This window comes from Anomalospiza imberbis, unplaced genomic scaffold (assembly GCF_031753505.1).
Source record: "Anomalospiza imberbis isolate Cuckoo-Finch-1a 21T00152 unplaced genomic scaffold, ASM3175350v1 scaffold_82, whole genome shotgun sequence".
NCBI classification, from domain to species: domain Eukaryota; kingdom Metazoa; phylum Chordata; class Aves; order Passeriformes; family Viduidae; genus Anomalospiza; species Anomalospiza imberbis.
In genome coordinates, this window is record NW_027100436.1 from 381,591 (window position 1) to 403,012 (window position 21,422).

At 56.6% G+C, this 21,422-nt stretch overlaps 1 protein-coding gene across 1 annotated transcript in view; it reads right to left on the bottom strand.

Annotated features, from left to right (window-relative positions):
- LOC137467855 (chromodomain-helicase-DNA-binding protein 3-like) overlaps window positions 1–13,826 on the bottom strand; it is a 70,137-nt gene extending 56,311 nt beyond the window's left edge. The window contains 3 exon segments of the mRNA XM_068179267.1: window positions 904–1,092; window positions 1,666–1,784; window positions 13,441–13,826. Coding sequence (XP_068035368.1) covers window positions 904–1,092; window positions 1,666–1,784; window positions 13,441–13,726 — 594 coding nt within the window. The 5' untranslated portion in view covers window positions 13,727–13,826.
- Window positions 13,827–21,422: the final 7,596 nt, after the last annotated feature.

Below are 21,422 nucleotides of genomic sequence, written 5' to 3' on the forward strand. Positions count from 1 at the left end.
CCAACAGGTGATGGGACCCCCATGAGGACCCCCCACAGGGACAGAACCCCCTCCACAGGCGATGGGACCCCCTGAGGACCCCAACAGGTGATGGGACCCCCATGAGGAACCCACACAGGGACAGAACCCCACACAGGTGATGGGACCCCCATGAGAACCCCACACAGGGACAGAACCCCTCCACAGGCGATGGGACTCCCATGAGGACCCCCCACAGGTGTTGGGACCCCCATGAGGAACCCACAGAGGTGATGGGACCCCCTGAGGACCCCCCACAGGTGATAGGACCCCCATGAGGACCCCACACAGGGAGAGAAACCCACAAAACCCCACATAGGTGATGGGACCCCCATGAGGACCCCCCACAGGTGATGGGACCCCCATGAGAACCCCTCAGAGGTGTTGGGACCCCCATGAGAACCCCCCACAGGTGATGGGACCCCCATGAGAACCCCCAACAGGGACAGAACCCCACACAGGTATCAGGACCCCCATGAGGACCCCACACAGGTGCTGGGACCCCCATGAGAACCCCCCACAGGTGATGGGACCCCCATGAGAACCCCCAACAGGTGATGGGACCCCCATGAGAACCCCACACAGGGACAGAACCCCACACAGGTGATGGGACCCCCATGAGAACCCCCAACAGGTGATGGGACCCCCATGAGAACCCCACACAGGTGATGGGACCCCCACAAAACCCCCCACAGGTGTCGGGACCCCCATGAGGACCTCAAACAGGGACAGAACCCCACAAAACCCCCCACAGGCGTCAGGACCCCCATGAGGACCCCACACAGGTGCTGGGACCCCCCACCCAGAACCCCCAGTTCCCCGCACAGGGGCAGGACCGGGGGATCCCCCAGTGCCCCCCACCCCGGGGTGCCCCCCAGGCCGTACCTTGACCTTCTGCCCCCCCTCATCATCGGCCTTTTTCCGCCTCTTGGTTTTCTTCTCCTTCTTCTCGCGGTGCTTCCGCCGCCGCTTCCGCGCCGCCCCGCCCGAGTCGCTGCCGCCGCTCTCCGACTTCTCCCGGTACTCCTCCCGTGGGTACTCGTCCCTCTCCGACTCCAGCTCATCCTCGCTCACCTGGGCACCCCAAAACCACCCCAAAAACACCCCAAAACCGTCAGCGATCCTGAGAGCACCCCTCAGTCACCCTGAGAGGACCCCTGAACCATTCCCGGTACTCCTCCCGTGGGAACTCGTCCCTCTCTGACTCCAGCTCATCCTCGCTCACCTGGGCACCCCAAAACCACCCCAAAAACACCCCAAAACCGTCAGTGACGCCGAGAGCCCCCCTCAGTCACCCTGAGAACATCCCCCCGGTCACCCTGAGACCCCTGAACCACACCAGGACCCCTGAACCACTCCCGGTACTCCTCCCATGGGAACTCGTCTCTCTCCGACTCCAACTTATCCTCGCTCACCTGGGCACCCCAAAACCACCCCAAAAACACCCCAAAACCGTCAGCGATCCTGAGAGCACCCCTCAGTCACACCAGGACCCTGTCAGACACCCTCAGAATCCCATCAGAGATCCCAGAGACCCCCAACAGCCAACCCCAACCCATCACCTGTCCCCAGACCCTGTCACCTGTCCTTGACCCCACCCACTGTCCCCAGACCCTGTCACCTGTCCCTGAGCCCAGGGGCACCCACCAGTTTTTTCCGTTTCCGGGGTTTTCCGGGTTTGTTTTCCTTCTGTTTCCGGGGGCCCCTTTTCTTCTTCTTCACCCCCAGGGCCCCCTCGAGGCCCCGCAGCAGCTCCTCGTCACCATCTGTGGGGACACGGTGGCATCAGCCGTGGGGACGGGATGGGGATGGAATGGGGACAGGGACAAGGGACAGCAGTGTCACCATCACAGCGACCAAACACCGGTGACACCGTGACAGCGACCAAACACCGGTGACACTGTGACAGTGACGAAACACTGGTGTCACCGTGACAGTGACGAAACACTGGTGTCACCGTGACAGTGACCGACCGATGGCAGAGGATTCCCCAACCGTCACGTGGGGACGGCAGTGTCACCGTGACAGTGACCAAACACCGGTGACACCGTGACAGTGACCAAACACCGGTGTCACCGTGACAGCGACCAAACACCGGTGACACCGTGACAGTGACCAAACACCGGTGACACCGTGACAGTGACCAAACACCGGTGTCACCGTGACAGTGACCAAACACCGGTGACACCGTGACAGTGACGAAACACCGGTGACACCATGACAGCGACCAAACACCGGTGACACCATGACAGCGACCAAACACCGGTGTCACCGTGACAGCGACCAAACACCGGTGACACCGTGACAGTGACCAAACACCGGTGACACCGTGACAGTGACCGACCGATGGCAGAGGATTTCCCAACCGTCACGTGGGGACGGCGGTGTCACCGTGACAGTGACCAAACACCGGTGTCACCATGACAGCGACCAAACACCGGTGACACCGTGACAGTGACCAAACACTGGTGTCACCGTGACAGTGACCGACCGATGGCAGAGCATTCCCCAACCGTCACGTGGGGACGGCGGTGTCACCGTGACAGCGACCAAACACCGGTGACACCGTGACAGTGACCAGCTGATGGCACAGGGATCCCCAACTCTCACATGAGGACAGCGGTGTCACCGTGACAGTGACGGATGGATGGCACAGGATTCCCAAATGGCTCAGCCCAGGGGACAGCAGGGTCACCGTGACAGTGACCAAACACCGGTGACACCGTGACAGTGACCGACCAGTGGCAGAGCATTCCCCAGCTCTCAGGGGACACCGGTGTCACCGTGACAGTGACCAAATGATGGCAGAGCATTCCCCAGCTCTCAGGGGACACCAGTGTCACCATGACAGTGACCAAATGACGGCAGAAGATTCCCTTACCCTCACTTGGGGACACCAGTGTCACCGTGACAGTGACCAAACGGTGGCAGAGGATTCCCCAGCTCTCAGGGTTCACCGGTGTCACCGTGACAGTGACCAAGCACTGGTGACACGGTGACAGTGACCAAACGGTGGCAGAGCATTCCCCAGCTCTCAGGGGACAGCGGTGTCACCGTGACAGTGACCAAGCACCGGTGTCACTGTGACAGTGACCGAACGATGGCAGAGCATTCCCCAGCTCTCAGGGGACACCGGTGTCACTGTGACAGTGACCAAATGACGGCAGAGGATTCCCTGACCCTCACTTGGGGACAGCAGTGTCACCGTGACAGTGACCGACCGATGGCAGAGCATTCCCCAGCTCTCAGGGGACACCGGTGTCACCGTGACACTGACCAAGCACTGGTGACACGGTGACAGTGACCAAACGATGGCAGAGCATTCCCCAGCTCTCAGGGGACACCGGTGTCACCGTGACAGTGACCAAGCACCGGTGTCACTGTGACAGTGACCGAACGATGGCAGAGCATTCCCCAGCTCTCAGGGGACACCGGTGTCACCGTGACAGTGACCAAATGACGGCAGAGGATTCCCTGACCCTCACTTGGGGACAGCAGTGACACCGTGACGGTGACCGACCGATGGCAGAGGATTCCCCAGCTCTCAGGGGACAGCGGTGTCATCGTGACAGTGACCAAGCACTGGTGACAAAGTGACAGTGACCGACCGATGGCAGAGCATTCCCCAGCTCTCAGGGGACAGCGGTGACACCGTGACAGTGACCAAATGATGGCAGAGGATTCCCTGACCCTCACTTGGGGACACCGGTGTCACCGTGACAGTGACCGACTGATGGCAGAGCATTCCCCAGCTCTCAGGGGACACCGGTGACACCGGGACAGTGACCAAGCACTGGTGACAAAGTGACAGTGACCGACCGATGGCAGAGCATTCCCCAGCTCTCAGGGGACACCGGTGTCACCGTGACAGTGACCAAACGGTGGCAGAGGATTCCCCAGCTCTCAGGGGACACCGGTGTCACCGTGACAGTGACCAAGCACTGGTGACAAAGTGACAGTGACCAAACGGTGGCAGAGCATTCCCCAGCTCTCAGGGGACAGCAGTGACACGGTGACAGTGACCAAATGACGGCAGAGGATTCCCCAGCTCTCAGGGGACACCGGTGTCACCGTGACAGTGACCAAACGATGGCAGAGCACTCCCCAGCTCTCAGGGGACACCGGTGTCAATGTGACAGTGACCAAATGATAGCAGAGGATTCCCTGACCCTCACTTGGGGACAGCAGTGTCACTGACCAAGCACTGGTGACAAAGTGACAGTGACCGACCGATGGCAGAGCATTCCCCAGCTCTCAGGGGACACCAGTGTCACCGTGACAGTGACCAAATGACGGCAGAGCATTCCCCAGCTCTCACTCTGGGGACAGCGGTGTCACCGTGACAGTGACCAAACGGTGGCAGAGGATTCCCCAGCTCTCAGGGGACACCGGTGACACCGTGACAGTGACCAAACGGTGGCAGAGCATTCCCCAGCTCTCAGGGGACACCGGTGACACCGTGACACTGACCAAATGACGGCAGAGGATTCCCTGACCCTCACTTGGGGACACCGGTGTCACCGTGACAGTGACCAAGCACCGGTGACACGGTGACAGTGACCAAACGGTGGCAGAGGATTCCCCAGCTCTCAGGGGAGAGCGGTGACACTGACCAAGCACTGGTGACAAAGTGACAGAGACCAAACGGTGGCAGAGCATTCCCCAGCTCTCAGGGGACACCGGTGACACCGTGACAGTGACCAAGCACCGGTGACAAGGTGACAGTGACCGAACGATGGCAGAGGATTCCCCAGCTCTCAGGGGACAGCGGTGTCACTGTGACAGTGACCAAATGACGGCAGAGCATTCCCCAGCTCTCACTCTGGGGACAGCGGTGTCATCGTGACAGTGACCAAGCACTGGTGACAAAGTGACAGTGACCGACCGATGGCAGAGCATTCCCCAGCTCTCAGGGGACAGCGGTGACACCGTGACAGTGACCAAATGACGGCAGAGGATTCCCTGACCCTCACTTGGGGACAGCAGTGTCACTGTGACAGTGACCAAGCACCGGTGACACCGTGACAGTGACCAAACGGTGGCAGAGCATTCCCCAGCTCTCAGGGGACAGCGGTGACACCGTGACAGTGACCAAATGATGGCAGAGGATTCCCTGACCCTCACTTGGGGACAGCTGTGTCACCGTGACAGTGACCAAGCACCGGTGACACGGTGACAGTGACCGACTGGTGGCAGAGCATTCCCCAGCTCTCAGGGGACACCGGTGACACGGTGACAGTGACCAAATGACGGCAGAGCATTCCCCAGCTCTCACTCTGGGGACAGCGGTGTCACCAGCCGCCAGCAGAGGATTCCCCAACCCCTCACATGGGGACACCGGTGTCACGGTGACGGTGACCAACCGCCAGCAGAGGATTTCCCAAGCCCTTGGCCGAGGGCCACCGGCATCCCCGTGTGACAGGGGCCACCGCGCATTCCCGCGGCCCGTTGTCCCCGGGGCGGTGACACCGCATCCGTGTCACGGCCCCGGCTGTCCCCGCCGCTCTGGCAGCCGCCCGGGGTGACGCCGGCGACAGTGAGGTGTCACATCTGCCAGCCGCTGGCACGGCCCGCGCCCGGCGCGTGCCTGTCCCCCGCGGGTCCCCCGCGCTGTCACCCGTAAATCACCGCCGGGGTTGTCCCCAGGGGAGCCAGGGGGACGCGCACACACACACACACGGGGGGGGTGACAGCGGGTGCCAAGGTTGGCGAGGGGACAGGAAGCAACACCCGGCGCCGCCGGGGTCACATTCCAGCCTAATCCCTTGGCACCGCCGCCTGCCAGCCCCGGGCGGCCGGGCCGGGCGCCGGGACCACCGGCAGCGCCGACCCCGCGGGGGCGAAAACCCCAAAACCTCCCTTTTTCCGCCCGTTTTTTTTACCATGGCGGCAGCGCCGAGGCCCAGCCCGCCCTGTTCCCCCCAGCCCCCCCCCGCGCCGCTCCTCGCTTTCCAAATTCCCCTTTTCGCTGGGTTTTCGCCCCAAACCATCACCTGGGGGTGCTGCCGGGGACACGCGGCCGTTGGCGGGGACGGGGCCGAGCCGCTGCGGGCCCGATCCTGCCATTTTTTTGGGGTGTTTTCCCCCCTTTTCACCCCCCAAATCCAAAACCCCCCCCCGGCCCCATCGGACATGCGCGGGGCGCGTTGGCAAAGCATCAACCAGAATTTTCCACACACGTGACGTGCTCCCACTCCCCGCACCTCGAGAAAAAGGGGGAGAAAAGAACCCCCAAAAAAATAAAAAAACCCCACCAAAAATCCCCCACCCGGGGAAAGCCGCGATCCTGAAGCGGTGGGGGGAGAGAGAAACGAGGGGGGAAACGGTGGAAATGGCAAAGGGAAAAAGGAGAGGCGGCGGTGGTGGTGGTGGTGGGGGGGGATAGGTGGAAAAATGAAAAAAATGTAGCAAAAACCACAATAAAAAAAAAAAAAAAAGGAGAAAAAAAGGGGGAGTGATTCCGGCAAAAGAGGAGGAAGGAGTTGGAACAAAGAAAGAGGGAGGGGAGCTCCGAAATGGGGGGGGAAAAGGGAAAAACTGGGGGAAGAGGCACAGCGGGGAGCGAGGCGCCGCTTCCCCCGCGCGGCAGAAATCCCCGATTTGGGGTTTTTTTCCTTTTTTTTTTGTGGGTTTGTTTTTTTTGGGGTGTTTTCCCCGCAGTTTTCCTGCCGCTCCTGGCGCTGGAGCAGCCGGGCAGGCCTTTGCTCGGGAACTTGGTGCCAAGTGTGGGGAATCTCAAGTTTAGGTTTGATTTTTCGGGGTTTCTGTTTTTTTGGGGTTGTTTTTTTTTTTTTTTTTTTTAATTTTTATTTTTTTTAAAAGGGAAAATTCGGGCGGTTTGGGTGCGCTTCCCCCCCCACCTCCCTAGCTCGCGGCCTCGCCATTGTTCTCTGCTGGGATGGGCTGAAAACGGCAAAAATCGGGAAAAAAAAGGATTTAAAAAAAAAAAAACCAACCCCAAACCAACAAGTTTCAGCTGTGGAGGAGGGGGAGGAGTTGGCTTCCCGCTGGGAAAATGGGGGAAAAAGTGTTATTTCACCTCAAATCCGGGGAGAGAGGCCAGGCTGCTGCTGATCCGGGGGGGGGAAAAAGGTTAAAAATGGGCAAAACTTCTGCTCGAGGGGGAGAAAGGTTCATAAAAATAGGGATTTTGGGGGTTGGGGGGAGGAAAAAGCGGGGGGGAAAATGGGGATTGGGGATGTTCTGCGAGGGAAAAGGATAAAAAATGGGGATAGGGGGTGTTTGGGGGAGGAAAAAGGGGGGAAAAATGGGGATTTGGGGTGGTTGGGGGTGGGGGAAAGTTTTAAAAAGTGAATTAAGGGCTGGTTTGGGGGTGTCTGTGTGTCCCACGCGGGATATCGGAGGGAAAATAATTCAGGAATTGGCCAAAAAGTGCAGAAAAAACCCCGAAGGAAAGGGTCGGGGAAGGAGCGGAAGGTGAGATTTGCCCATTTCTGAGGGGTTTGGGGGGTGAAAAAAAGGGAGGTTAAAATCCAAATTTATTCATTCCTGAGCTTTTCTGCAAAAGAGGGAGCTCTAAAGTCAGAGTGCGCCCATTTCTGAGCGTTTTGGAAGGGGTTAAAATCCAAATTTGCCCCATTTTGAGCATTTTTTGTGAGCTCTGTCATCCAGATGTACCAATTCTTGAGCACTGTGGGGGGGAAAACTCCCAAATTTACTCACTTTAGGAACAATTCTGGGGGAAAAGCAGGAGCTTGAACTCCAAAATTATCCATTTCTAAGCTTTTCCAGAAACACAAACTGCTCTAAAAGCTGGATTTACTCATCCTTGGGAGCTCCAAAATCCACATTTACCCATTTCTGAGCATTTGGGGACAAAAATGAAAGAAAGAAAGGAGCCTGAAATACAAACTTATCGATTTCTGGGCACTTCAGGGCCAAGGAAAAGGTTCCAAACCCCAGATTTAACCCATTTCTAAGCATTCTGGGGGGAAAAGGGGGAAGTAACCCCCAAATGTGCTCATTTCTAACCTTTTTGGGGAAAATAAAGCTTCTGAAATCTGAATTTATCCACTTCTGAGCCTTTTCAGAGCGAGCGGCTTCGCTTTAAAGCTGATTTTTTTTAAACAAACTGACTCCTCTGGGGTTGGAGATGCCTTTTCCCCTCGTCAGCTTGAGGCCAATAAAAAAAAAAAAATCCAACAAATTTAATTCGGAAGGGAGAAAAACCCTCTTAATTTCAGACAAAAATGGTCAATTTTAGTGCCCCACCTGATGGAAAACCACCAGTCACTGCGTTTGAACCCCCACACTGGGAATGAGGGTGTGAAAAATGGGAATTTTGGTGCTAAATGCTCTTTTTTCCCCATTTTACGCCCCCATTTACTCCTGGGAGGGGAGAAACAGCCCCCAAACACCTCAAAACGGGGTGATTCAGGTCCTGGAAGGGGAAAAAACAGCCCCCAAACACCTCAAAACGGGGTGAAATAACCCATTCAGGTCCTGGAAGGAGAGAAACAGCTCCCAAACACCTCAAAACGGGGTGAAATAACCCATTCAGGGTCCTGGAAGGGCAAAAACAGCCCCCAAATACCTCAAAACGGGGTGAAATAACCCATTCAGGGTCCTGGAAGGGCAAAAAACAGCCCCCAAATACCTCAAAACGGGGTGAAATAACCCATTCAGGGTCCTGGAAGGGCAAAAACAGCCCCCAAACTCCTCAAAACGGGGTGAAATAACCCATTCAGGTCCTGGAAGGGGAGAAACAGCCCCCAAACTCCTCAAAACGGGGTGAAATAACCCATTCAGGGTCCTGGAAGGGGAGAAACAGCCCCCAAACTCCTCAAAACGGGGTGAAATAACCCATTCAGGTCCTGGAAGGAGAGAAACAGCCCCCAAATACCTCAAAACGGGGTGATTCAGGTCCTGGAAGGGGAAAAACAACCCCCAAACCCCTCAATATGGGGTAACACAATCCATTCAGGTCCTGGAAGGGGAGGAAACAGCCCCCAAACACCTCAAAACGGGGTGAAATAACCCATTCAGGGTCCTGGAAGGGGAGAAACAGCCCCCAAACACCTCAAAACGGGGTGAAATAACCCATTCGGGTCCTGGAAGGGGAGAGAACAGCCCCCAAACACCTCAATATGGGGTAACACAATCCATTCAGGTCCTGGAAGGGGAGAAACAGCCCCCAAACTCCTCAAAACGGGGTGAAATAACCCATTCAGGTCCTGGAAGGGGAGAAACAGCCCCCAAACACCTCAATATGGGGTGAAATAACCCATTCAGGTCCTGGAAGGGGAGAAACAGCCCCCAAACACCTCAAAACGGGGTGCAACAGCCAACCTGGGTCCTGTCAGGTACCTACAGCCCCCATCACCCCGCAAAACAGCCACTGGGTCCTGTCAGATGCATAAACAACACCCGTCACCCCACACGATGGGGTCAGCACCCACTTTGGGTCCTGGCAGGGACATCCAGGCCCCGTCACCCTTGCTGTGGGGTTCAACACCCACTTTGGGTCCTGGCAGGGACACAACAGGCGCTGTCACCCCACACGATGGGGTCAGCACCCACTTTGGGTCCTGGCAGGGACACAACAGGCGCTGTCACCCCACACGATGGGGTCAGCACCCACTTTGGGTCCTGGCAGGGACATCCAGGCCCTGTCACCCTTGCTGTGGGGTCAGCACCCACTCTGGGTCCTGGCAGGGACACAACAGCCCCTGTCACCCTTGCTGTGGGGTCAGCACCCACTTTGGGTCCTGGCAGGGACACAACAGGCACTTTCACCCTTGCTGTGGGGTCAGCACCCACTTTGGGTCCTGGCAGGGACACAACAGGCACTTTCACCCTTGCTGTGGGGTCAGCACCCACTTTGGGTCCTGGCAGGGACACAACAGGCCCCGTCACCCCACACGATGGGGTCAGCACCCACTTTGGGTCCTGGCAGGGACACAACAGGCCCCGTCACCCCACACGATGGGGTCAGCACCCACTTTGGGTCCTGGCAGGGGACATCCAGCCCCCGTCACCCTTGCTGTGGGGTCAGCACCCACTTTGGGTCCTGGCAGGGACACAACAGGCCCCATCACCTGTCAGCACCCACTTTGGGTCCTGGCAGGGACACAACAGCCCCTGTCACCCTTGCTGTGGGGTCAGCACCCACTTTGGGTCCTGGCAGGGATACAACAGGCGCTGTCACCCCACACGATGGGGTCAGCACCCACTTTGGGTCCTGGCAGGGATACAACAGGCACTTTCACCCTTGCTGTGGGGTCAGCACCCACTTTGGGTCCTGGCAGGGCACCACCAGCCCCCGTCACCCCCACGATGGGGTCAGCACCACTTTGGGTCCTGGCAGGGGACATCCAGGCCCCGTCACCCTTGCTGTGGGGTCAGCACCCACTTTGGGTCCTGGCAGGGACACAACAGCCCCTGTCACCCTTGCTGTGGGGTCAGCACCCACTTTGGGTCCTGGCAGGGATACAACAGGCGCTGTCACCCCACACGATGGGGTCAGCACCCACTTTGGGTCCTGGCAGGGATACAACAGGCACTTTCACCCTTGCTGTGGGGTCAGCACCCACTTTGGGTCCTGGCAGGGCACCACCAGCCCCCGTCACCCCCACGATGGGGTCAGCACCACTTTGGGTCCTGGCAGGGGACATCCAGGCCCCGTCACCCTTGCTGTGGGGTCCAGCACCCACTTTGGGTCCTGGCAGGGACACAACAGGCCCCATCACCTGTCAGCACCCACTTTGGGTCCTGGCAGGGACACAACAGGCCCCATCACCTGTCAGCACCCACTTTGGGTCCTGGCAGGGACACAACAGCCCCTGTCACCCTTGCTGTGGGGTCAGCACCCACTTTGGGTCCTGGCAGGGATACAACAGGCGCTGTCACCCCACACGATGGGGTCAGCACCCACTTTGGGTCCTGGCAGGGATACAACAGGCACTTTCACCCTTGCTGTGGGGTCAGCACCCACTTTGGGTCCTGGCAGGGCACCACCAGCCCCCCGTCACCCCCCACGATGGGGTCAGCACCACTTTGGGTCCTGGCAGGGGACATCCAGGCCCCGTCACCCTTGCTGTGGGGTCAGCACCCACTTTGGGTCCTGGCAGGGACACAACAGCCCCTGTCACCCTTGCTGTGGGGTCAGCACCCACTTTGGGTCCTGGCAGGGATACAACAGGCGCTGTCACCCCACACGATGGGGTCAGCACCCACTTTGGGTCCTGGCAGGGATACAACAGGCACTTTCACCCTTGCTGTGGGGTCAGCACCCACTTTGGGTCCTGGCAGGGCACCACCAGCCCCCGTCACCCCCACGATGGGGTCAGCACCACTTTGGGTCCTGGCAGGGGACATCCAGGCCCCGTCACCCTTGCTGTGGGGTCAGCACCCACTTTGGGTCCTGGCAGGGACACAACAGGCCCCATCACCTGTCAGCACCCACTTTGGGTCCTGGCAGGGACACAACAGGCCCCATCACCTGTCAGCACCCACTTTGGGTCCTGGCAGGGACATCCAGGCCCCGTCTCCCCACGGCCCGCGCTCCTGCCACCCCGGTGTCCCCGCACACCGGTGGCCGCACGGTGACACTCGCGGTTGTTTACAAACACCTCCCTCCCCTCACTGCCCACCCCCGGTACCGGCGAGAACGCTGAGGGGACCCGAGAAGGGGCTCGGGGGTCTCCGGTACCGATGGGATCGCTGAGGGGACCGGAGAAGGGGCTCGGGGGTCTCCGGTACCGGCGGGAAGCGCTGAGGGCAACGAGGGGCCTCGGGGGGAAACCCGGTACCGGCGGGAAGCACTGAGGGGACCCCAGAAGGGGCTCGGGGGTCTCCGGTACCGGTGGGAAGCACTGAGGGGACCCCAGAAGGGGCTCGGGGGTCTCCGGTAGCGGCAGGAAGCGCTGAGGGGACCCGAGAAGGGGCTCGGGGGTCTCCGGTACCGGTGGGATCGCTGAGGGGACCCGAGAAGGGGCTCGGGGGTCTCCGGTACCGGCGGGAAGCACTGAGGGGACGGGAGAAGGGGCTCGGGGGTCTCCGGTACCGGTGGGATCGCTGAGGGGACCGGAGAAGGGGCTCGGGGGTCTCCGGTACCGGCGGGAAGCGCTGAGGGGACAGTGGGGCTCGGGGAGCCTCGGTAGCTGTGGGCGGCCCCGGGAAGCTCTGAGGGAGTGGGGGGCAGACCGGGGGTCTCGGGGGTCCCGGTACTTGCGGGAAGCTCCGGGAAGAGCTGAGGGGGCAGCGGGGCTCGGTTACCTGCGGGAAGATCTGAGGGGACAGGTGAGGATCGGGGCTCGGGGGGTCCCGGTACCTGCGGGCGCCTCCGGTAAGCGCACAGGGAGCGGGAAGGGGGAGCTCGGGGCGCGGCCCCGGGAAGCGCTGAGGAGCTCCAGAGGCGATGAGCCCGGGGGGACGCTCGGGGGGTCCCGGTGTCCCCGGGAAGCCCTGAGGGGCTCGGGGGGTCCCGGTAACTGCGGGAAGCCCTGAGGGGCTCGGGGGGTCCCGGTATCCCCGGGAAGCTCTGAGGGGCTCGGGGTGGTCATTCGGGGGGTCCCGGCGGTAACCCCGGGAATGTCTGAGGGGCTCGGGGTGGTCACTCGGGGGTCCCGGTACCTCCGGGGTGTCCGAGGGGCTCGGGGTGGTCACTCGGGGGTCCCGGCGGAACCCCCGGGAAGCTCTGAGGGGCTCGGGGTGGTCACTCGGGGGGTCCCGGTACCTCCGGGAATGTCCGAGGGTCTCGGGGTGGTCACTCGGGGGTTCCGGTACCCCCGGGAAGCCCTGAGGGGCTCGGGGTGGTCACTCGGGGGTCCCGGCAGTACCCCGGGGAGTGTCCGAGGGGCTCGGGGTGGTCACTCGGGGGGTCCCGGCGTAACCCCCGGGAAGCTCTGAGGGTCTCGGGGTGGTCACTCGGGGGTCCCGGTACCTCCGGGAAGCTGTGAGGGGCTCGGGGTGGTCACTCGGGGGTTCCGGTACCCCCGGGAAGCCCTGAGGGGCTCGGGGTGGTCATTCGGGGGTCCCGGTACCCCTGGTAACCCCTGAGGGGCTCGGGGTGGTCACTCGGGGGTCCCGGCGGAACCCCCGGGAAGCCCTGAGGGGCTCGGGGTGGTCACTCGGGGGTCCCGGCGGAACCCCCGGGAAGCCCTGAGGGGCTCGGGGTGGTCACTCGGGGGTCCCGGTACCTCCGGGAAGCTCTGAGGGTCTCGGGGTGGTCACTCGGGGGTCCCGGTACCTCCGGGAGTGTCCGAGGGTCTCGAGGTGGTCACTCGGGGGGTCCCGGCGGAACCCCCGGGAAGCTCTGAGGGGCTCGGGGTGGTCACTCGGGGGTCCCGGTAACCCCGGGGAAGATGTGAGGGTCTCGGGGTGGTCACTCGGGGGGTCCCGGCGGTACCCCCGGGAAGCTCTGAGGGTCTCGGGGTGTTCACTCGGGGGTCCCGGCGGTACCTGCGGGTTCCTCCGGCGGCCCGGGCGCGGCGGGCGCGGGCGGCGGCGGCGGCGGCGGCGGCGGGAGCGGGGCCGGCCCGGCGAAGATGTCGGGGGGCCCTCGGTGCCCGGCCAAGAGCGCGGCGGCGGCGGCGGCAGCGGCAGCAGCGGCAGCAGCGGCAGCAGCGGCGGCGGCGTCTTCCTCCTCCTCTTCCTCGTCGTCCTCCTCGTCGTCGTCCTCCTCGTCCCCCTCGGACACCGCCATCTCCTCCTCCTCCTCCTCGTCCTCCCTCAGCGGGGACGCCATGGCCGGGTGAGGGGCGGGGGAGGCCGGCGGGACCCTCGGCGAGCGCCGCTCCCACCGCCCCAAACCGCCCCCGCCGCTTAGAAGGGCTGGGGGGCGGCTCGGGGAAAAGTGGGGAGGGGGCGGGACGGGGCGACCCCCACCCCACCCCACCCCCCGCTCCGCCGGGCCGGGCCCGGGCCCGGCGGGGCCGCGATGGGTTAAAAAACGGCCGGATCGGTTAAAATCGCCCTCAGGGCGCGGGTATGGGCGGCGGGCGGCGGGACGGCGCCGGCAGCGAAAATGGCCGCCCCGGGTGTAATTTTAAAATAAAACAACCCCCCCCCCCCCGCGCCTGTCTCCGCCAGCCAGCAACAACACTCCAAAAAAAAAAAAATAATAATAATTAAAAAAAAAAAAATTAATAATAATAACGGTAAAAACCACACCGCGGTCAATGGAGGGGGGGGGGTATAAAAAATACGGAGGAGGGAGGGGTTAAAAATGAGGGGAAATTTTTTCTCTCCTTTTCATGAGGGGGAGAAAAAATTTTAAAAAAAAGCGCAAAATGGCCGAATTGGGGTTTTTTTTTTGTTGTTGTTTTGTTGTTTTTTTTTTTAAAGTTGCCCCACACGCACCTTAAGGGAGGAAGGAGGGTGAAAAAGAGGAGGAAAAAGCCTCAAAAAAAAAAAAAAGGAAAAAAAAAAAAAAACGACAAAACCCCAGCCGCGAAAGGGGGAGGGGAATTAAGGAGGGGAAAAAAAATTAAAATTAATATTTAAGGGGAAAAACGACCAAAAAAAAAAAAAAAAAAAAAAAAAAGGAGGGAAGGGAAGCGTTCAGGGAAAGAATGAAGGGAATAAAGGGGAGAATTGGAAAGGGGTTAAATTGGAGGGGAAAGGAATGGGGAAAAGTGGGGTGGAAAAATGGAAAAGGGCAGGGAGGGGAGGCAAAAAGGGGTAAAAAATCGACATTAAAATTTAAAATGGGGAAGGAAAGGGAAGGAAAAGGGGGGGGGTCAAGCTTAAAATTGATGTGGCAAGGGAGGAGAGTCAAAAATGAGCATTAATATTCAAGAAGGGAAGGGAATGGGGAAAAAGGTTGAAAATGAACAAAAAAGCAGGGCTGAAAAGGGTGAAAAAACCGGCATCCAAAAAAAAAAAAAAAAAAAAAAAAAGCGCCAAAAAACCTTAAAAATCAACGGCGCCGGGTTAAAAAAAAAAAATTTAAAAAATTTCAAAACAAAACCCACGGAAATCCTTCAAAAAAAAAAAAAAAAAAAAAAAAGCACGAAACCCCTCAAAAAGAATAAATCCCTTAAAAAAATAAAAAAAATAACCAAACAAACCCCCTCAAAAAATTAATAAATGCCCCCAGCCCCCCCCAGCCTCCGCCGCTACAGCCCGAGCAGGCGAATCATCCTCGTCCTGCTCATTTTGGGGGAGTTTTGATCGCTCTGGGGGCCTCGTGCGTGATATATAAATTTATATATTTATATATATATTTTTTTGTTGTTGTTGTTGTTTTTCCCCCTCCTGCAGATCCCGGCTCGGCGAGGGACAAAATATTTATGTGGCCCCAGCCCGGGTTAGAGAAGGGGGGGACCCGAAGCCGGAGATTTGATTTTTTTTTTTTTTTCTGCATAAAACAAAGATGGCTGCGGTAAATTATTTTTTTTTTCTTCTTTTTTTTTTCCTCCTCTTCTTCTCTTTCTCCTTATTCTTCCACCCCTCCCCTCCTCTCCTCGCTCCCATAAAAATATTTCGGGGGGGGGGGATTAATCAGTACTCATGCTCAGTGTGACATCAGCATAAATTGTTAAAGGTTAACTAGTTCCATACTCGTCACGCTTCCCTTTTGCATTTCATTTTTTAAAGCATTTTTACCCTTCCCCCCAGCCCTTTTTTTCGCCCATTCCTCCCCCCTCCCTCGGTGATTTTAAACACGCACTCAAAAAACAAAAAGAAAAAAAAAAAAAGCGATTTTTTTATTATTTTTTTTTTTTTTGTTCTTTCTCCCTCCCTCCTCGACTTTGAAATACTTGGGAAGGGAGTGGTTTGGTGGGTTGGGTTTTGGGGTTGTTGGGTTTTTTTGTTTTTTCTTTTTTTGGAGTTTCTTTAAGGCTGCAGGGAGGAAGAACAAAAAAAAAAGAGAGGGGGTTTATAAGGATTGAAAAAAAAAAAAAAGGTTGAGGAAGGGGTTGGAAAGATGGAGGTGGGATTAGAAAAGGTTGGGAAAGGGGGGGAGATGGAAAAGGAATAAAAAGATGGAAAGGAATAAAAAGATGGAAACAGAATAAAAAGATGGAAAAGGGGGGAATGGAAAAGGAAGAAGATTAAAAAAGGGGAAAAATTGAAAAGGGAAAAACTGAAAAAGGGGAAAATTGAAAAGGGAAAAAACTGAAAAAGGAAAAAAACTGGAAAGGGAAAAAATTGAAAAAGGGAAAAATTGAAAAAGGGGAAAAATTGAAAAAGGAAAAAAAAACTGAAAAAGGGGAAAAGTGAAAAAGGGAAAAAATTGAAAAAGGGAAAAACTGAAAAAGGAAAAAAAAACTGAAAAAGGGAAAAATTGAAAAGGGGAAAAATTGAAAAAGGGGAAAAAATTGAAAAGGGAAAAATTGAAAAAGGGGAAAAATTGAAAAGGGAAAAATTGGAAAGGGAAAAAATTGAAAAGGGAAAAATTGAAAAAGGGGAAAATTGAAAAGGGAAAGAATTGAAAAAGGGGAAAAATTGAAAAGGGAAAAAATTGAAAAAGGGGAAAAAATTGGAAAGGGAAAAAATTGAAAAAGGGAAAAATTGAAAAAGGGAAAAATTGAAAAGGGAAAAAATTGAAAAAGGGAAAAATTGAAAAAGGGAAAAAATTGAAAAAGGGAAAAAACTGAAAAAGGAAAAAAACTGAAAAAGGAAAAAAATTGAAAAAAGGGAAAAATTGAAAAAGGAAAAAATTGAAAAGGGGAAAATTGAAAAAGGGAAAAATTGAAAAGGGAAAAAATTGAAAAGGGAAAAATTGAAAAGGGAAAAATTGAAAAAGGGGAAAATTGAAAAGGGAAAAAACTGAAAAAGGAAAAATTGAAAAAGGGAAAAAATTGAAAAGTGAAAAAACTGAAAAAGGGAAAAAATTGAAAAGGGAAAAAGCTTGGAAAAGGAAAAAAACTGAAAAAGGAAAAAAATTGAAAAAGGGAAAAAATTGAAAAAGGAAAAAACTGAAAAAGGGAAAAAACTGAAAAAGAGGAAAATTGAAAAAGGAAAAAGCTTGGAAAAGGAAAAAAATTGAAAAGGAATAAAAAATATTGGGAAAAGGGTTTTAAAAGATGAAAAAAGAAAAATGCTGGGAAAGGAACAAATGGTCAGAAAAAAGTTTGAAAGAAAAAAATATTTTTAAAAAGATTGGAAAAGGGAAGGAGGTTGAAAAAGGATGGGAAGAATTAAAAAGGTGGGAAAAGGAAAAAATAATAAAGGGAAGACATTGAAAAAGCAAAAAAATACTGAAAATGGAAAAATGTTTAAAAGGATGAAAGTTTAGAAAATGTTCGAATTGAGAAAAATATTCAAAAAGAATATTTGAATTTACCTCTTCAAAAAGAGGTAAAAGTTACTAAAATATTGGAAAATTGAGAAATATTAAAAAGGAAAAACATCGAAGAAGGAAAAAATAATAAAAAGGGGGAAATATTTAAAAAGGAGAAGAGTATTAAAGAGGAGAGAGAAAAAAAATGGAAAAAAGATTCCAAAGAGGGAAAAATACTAAAAATGGGAAAAATACTTTGGAAAGGGGGAAAAGGTTTAAAAAGTGGGCAAAAATCAGAAAAGAAAAGATTTGTAAAGAGTTAAAAAATGGGGAAAGCTTCCGGAAAGAGAAGAAAACGTTACAAGAAGGGAGAAGAGGATGGAGAAAGGGGGAAATTCGGAAAAGGGGAGGAAAAAAGGGGATGAAAACAGAGAAAATATTGAAAAAAAGGATTTTCAAAAATATTGAAAAATATTGAAAAAAGGGGAATTGAGGAAGGAGAAAGGAGATATTAAACAGGGGAGAAAAAAGGGTTTAAAGTTCCCCTAAATCCAGGTCAAATCCTCCCCCCCCCCAAAAAAAAAAACCCCAAAAACTCAGAGGTGAAAGGGGAGAATTTGTCCTCAGTGTTGGTTTGGAGGGGGTGAAGTTGCCCAAAATGCTCCAAAATCACCCCAAAACCCCCAGGCTGTGCCTGCCCCTCCCCCCACTGCTGGATTTTACTGCTTTTTTTGTTCTTCCCCTTCCTTTTCGGGGCGTTTTTTACCCCAAAATTTTGGGGTGGGTACCTTGGGCAGCAGATGAGACCCCCACCCCCCCAGTGGCGGATTTTAGCCCCAGAGCGATGGGAAATGGGGGAAAAACCACTCCAGCTTTGGGGGTTTTACCCCAGTTGGGGGTTTTTTTACCCAAAAGCTGCTCCTGGTTGTTGTCACCCAGCAGCAGGAACACCCCAAAACCCCAAAATGCACCCAGAGCCCCCCAAAATCCGCCCCGGAACCCCCAAATCCACTCAGAACCCCCCCAAAATCCACCCCCAGAACCCCCAAATCCTCACAACCCCCCCAAAATCCACCCCCAGGACCCCCAAATCCACCAGAACCCCCCCAAAATCCACCCCCAGGACCCCCAAATCCTCACAACCCCCCCAAAATCCACCCCCAGAACCCCCAAATCCACCCAGAACCCCCCCAAAATCCACCCCCAGAAGCCCCAAATCCACCCAGAACCCCCCCAAAATCCACCCCCAGAAGCCCCAAATCCACCCAGAACCCCCCCAAAATCCACCCCCGGAACACCCAAATCCACCCAGAACCCCCCAAAATCCACCCCTGGAACCCCCAAATCCTCACAACCCCCCCAAAATCCACCCAGAACCTTATGTGACACCCCCAGGACCCCCAAATCCTCACAAATTCCCCCAAATTCCACTCCCAGGACCCCGAAATCCACCCAGAACCCCCCCAAAATCCACCCCCAGAACCCCCAAATCCACCCAGAACCCCCAAATCCACCCAGAACCCCCCCAAAATCCACCCCAGAAGCCCCAAATCCTCACAAGCCCCCCAAAATCCACCCCGGAACCCCCAAATCCACCCAGAACCCCCCCAAAATCCACCCTGGAACCCCCAAATCCACCCAGAACCCCCCAAAATCCACCCAGAACCCCCAAATCCTCACAACCCCCCCAAAATCCACCCCCAGGACCCCCAAATCCTCAGAAGCCCCCCAAAATCCTCCCCCAGGACCCCCAAATCCACCCAGAACCTCGTGTGACACCCCAGAACCCCCAATCTACCCAGAACCCCCCCAAAATCCACCCCCAGAACCCCCAAATCCACCCAGAACCCCCAAATCCACCCAGAACCCCCCAAAATCCACCCCCGGAACCCCCAAATCCACCCAGCAACCCCCCAAAATCCACCCCAGAACCCCAAATCCACCCAGAACCCCCCAAAATCCACCCCCAGAACCCCCAAATCCTCACAACCCCCCCAAAATCCACCCCCAGGACCCCCAAATCCTCAGAAGCCCCCCAAAATCCTCCCCCAGGACCCCCAAATCCACCCAGAACCCCCCCAAAATCCACCCCCAGAACCCCCAAATCCACCCAGAACCCCCCCAAAATCCACCCCCAGAAGCCCCAAATCCATCCAGAGCCCCCCAAAATGCACCCAGAGCCCCCCAAAATCCACCCCTGGAACCCCCAAATCCTCACAAGCCCCCCAAAATCCACCCAGAACCCCCCCAAAATCCACCCCCAGAACCCCCAAATCCTCACAACCCCCCCAAATCCACCCAGAACCCCCCAAAATCCACCCCTGAACCCCCAAATCCACCCAGAACCCCCCAAAATCCACCCAGAACTCCCAATCCACCCAGAGCCTCGTGTGACACCCCTGGAACCCCCAAATCCGACCCAGAACCCCCCAAAATCCACCCCCAGAACACCCAAATCCACCCAGAACCCCCAAATCCTCACAACCCCTCCAAAATCCACCCAGAACCCCCCCAAAATCCACCCCAGGACCCCCAAATCCTCATAAACCCCCCAAAATCCACCCAGAGCCTCGTGTGACACCCCCAGAACCCCCAAATCCACCAGAACCCCCCAAATCCACCCCAGAACCCCCAAATCCACCCAGAACCCCCAAATCCTCACAAATTCCCCCAAATTCCACCCCCAGGACCCCCAAATCCACCCAGAACCCCCAAATCCTCACAACCCTGGGGTGTGACATCCCCAGGACCCCCAAATCCTCACAGGCCCCCAAAATCCCCCCAGAGGCGCGTGTGACGCCCCCAGGACCCCCAAATCCACCCAGAACCCCCCCAAAATGCACCCAGAACCTCCTGTGACACCCCCAAATCCTCACAACCCCCCAAAAATCCACCCAGAATCTCGTGTGACACCCCCAGAACCCCCAAAATCCACCCAGGACCCCCCAAATCCTCACAAGCCTGGGGTGTGACATCCCCAGGACCCCCAAATCCTCACAAGCCCCCCAAAATCCACCCCCAGAACCCCGAAATCCACCCAGAACCCCCAAATCCTCACACGCCCCCACAAAATCCACCCAGAACCTCGTGTGACATCCCCAGGACCCCCAAATCCTCACAAGCCCCCCCAAATCCACCCAGAACCCCCCCAAATCCACCCCCAGGACCCCCAAATCCTCACAAGCCCCCCAAAATCCACCCAGAACCCCCCCAAAATCCACCCCCAGGACCCCCAAATCCTCACAAGCCCCCCAAATCCCCCCAGAGGCGCGTGTGACGCCCCCGGAACCCCCAAATCCTCACAAGCCTGGGGGTGTGACGCCCCCCAGAACCCCCCAAAATCCCCCCAGAGGCGCGTGTGACGCCCCGGAACCCCCGAGGCCCAGAGGTGACAATATTTGGGGGCTCTTTGTGGCCCCTGTCGCCCCCAGCCCGTCCCCAGGGCCACCTTCGGGGCGTTTTCCCCTGGCTCCGGTGCCTCTGGTGCTCCTCACGGGCCCCGTGTCACCGTGGGGTGACCGCCGGCTCAGCTGGGGACCCTGGCACCCCCTGCCACCACCGCCTGTGTCCGGGCACGGGGACAACAGCGCCCTGGGGACACCGGGGACACGAGGGGACAGCGGGATGGGGATGGGGATGGGGACACAGGGACAGGGAATGGGGACAGGGATGGGGATGGGGACGGGGACAGGGACAGGGGACAGGGAATGGGGACACAGGGACAGGGACGGGGACGGGGATGGGGACAGGGGACAGGGATGGGGACAGGGATGGGGACACAGGGACAGGGACGGGGACAGGGACAGGGGGACAGGGAATGGGGACAGGGGAGAGGGGACAGGGACAGGGATGGGGACAGGGATGGGGACGGGGACGGGGGACAGGGGGACAGGGATGGGGGACAGGGACAGGGATGGGGACAGGGATGGGGACAGGGACGGGGATGGGGACAGGGAATGGGGACGGGGACAGGGACAGGGATGGGGACAGGGGACAGGGACGGGGACAGGGACAGGGAATAGGGACTGGGGACAGGGGACAGGGGATGGGGACAGGGATGGGGACAGGGGAGAGGGGACAGGGACAGGGACAGGAGATGGGGACAGGGGACAGGGGGACAGGGATGGGGGACAGGGACAGGGGGACAGGGAATGGGGACGGGGACAGGGACAGGGATAGGGATGGGGATGGGGACAGGGGATGGGGACAGGGA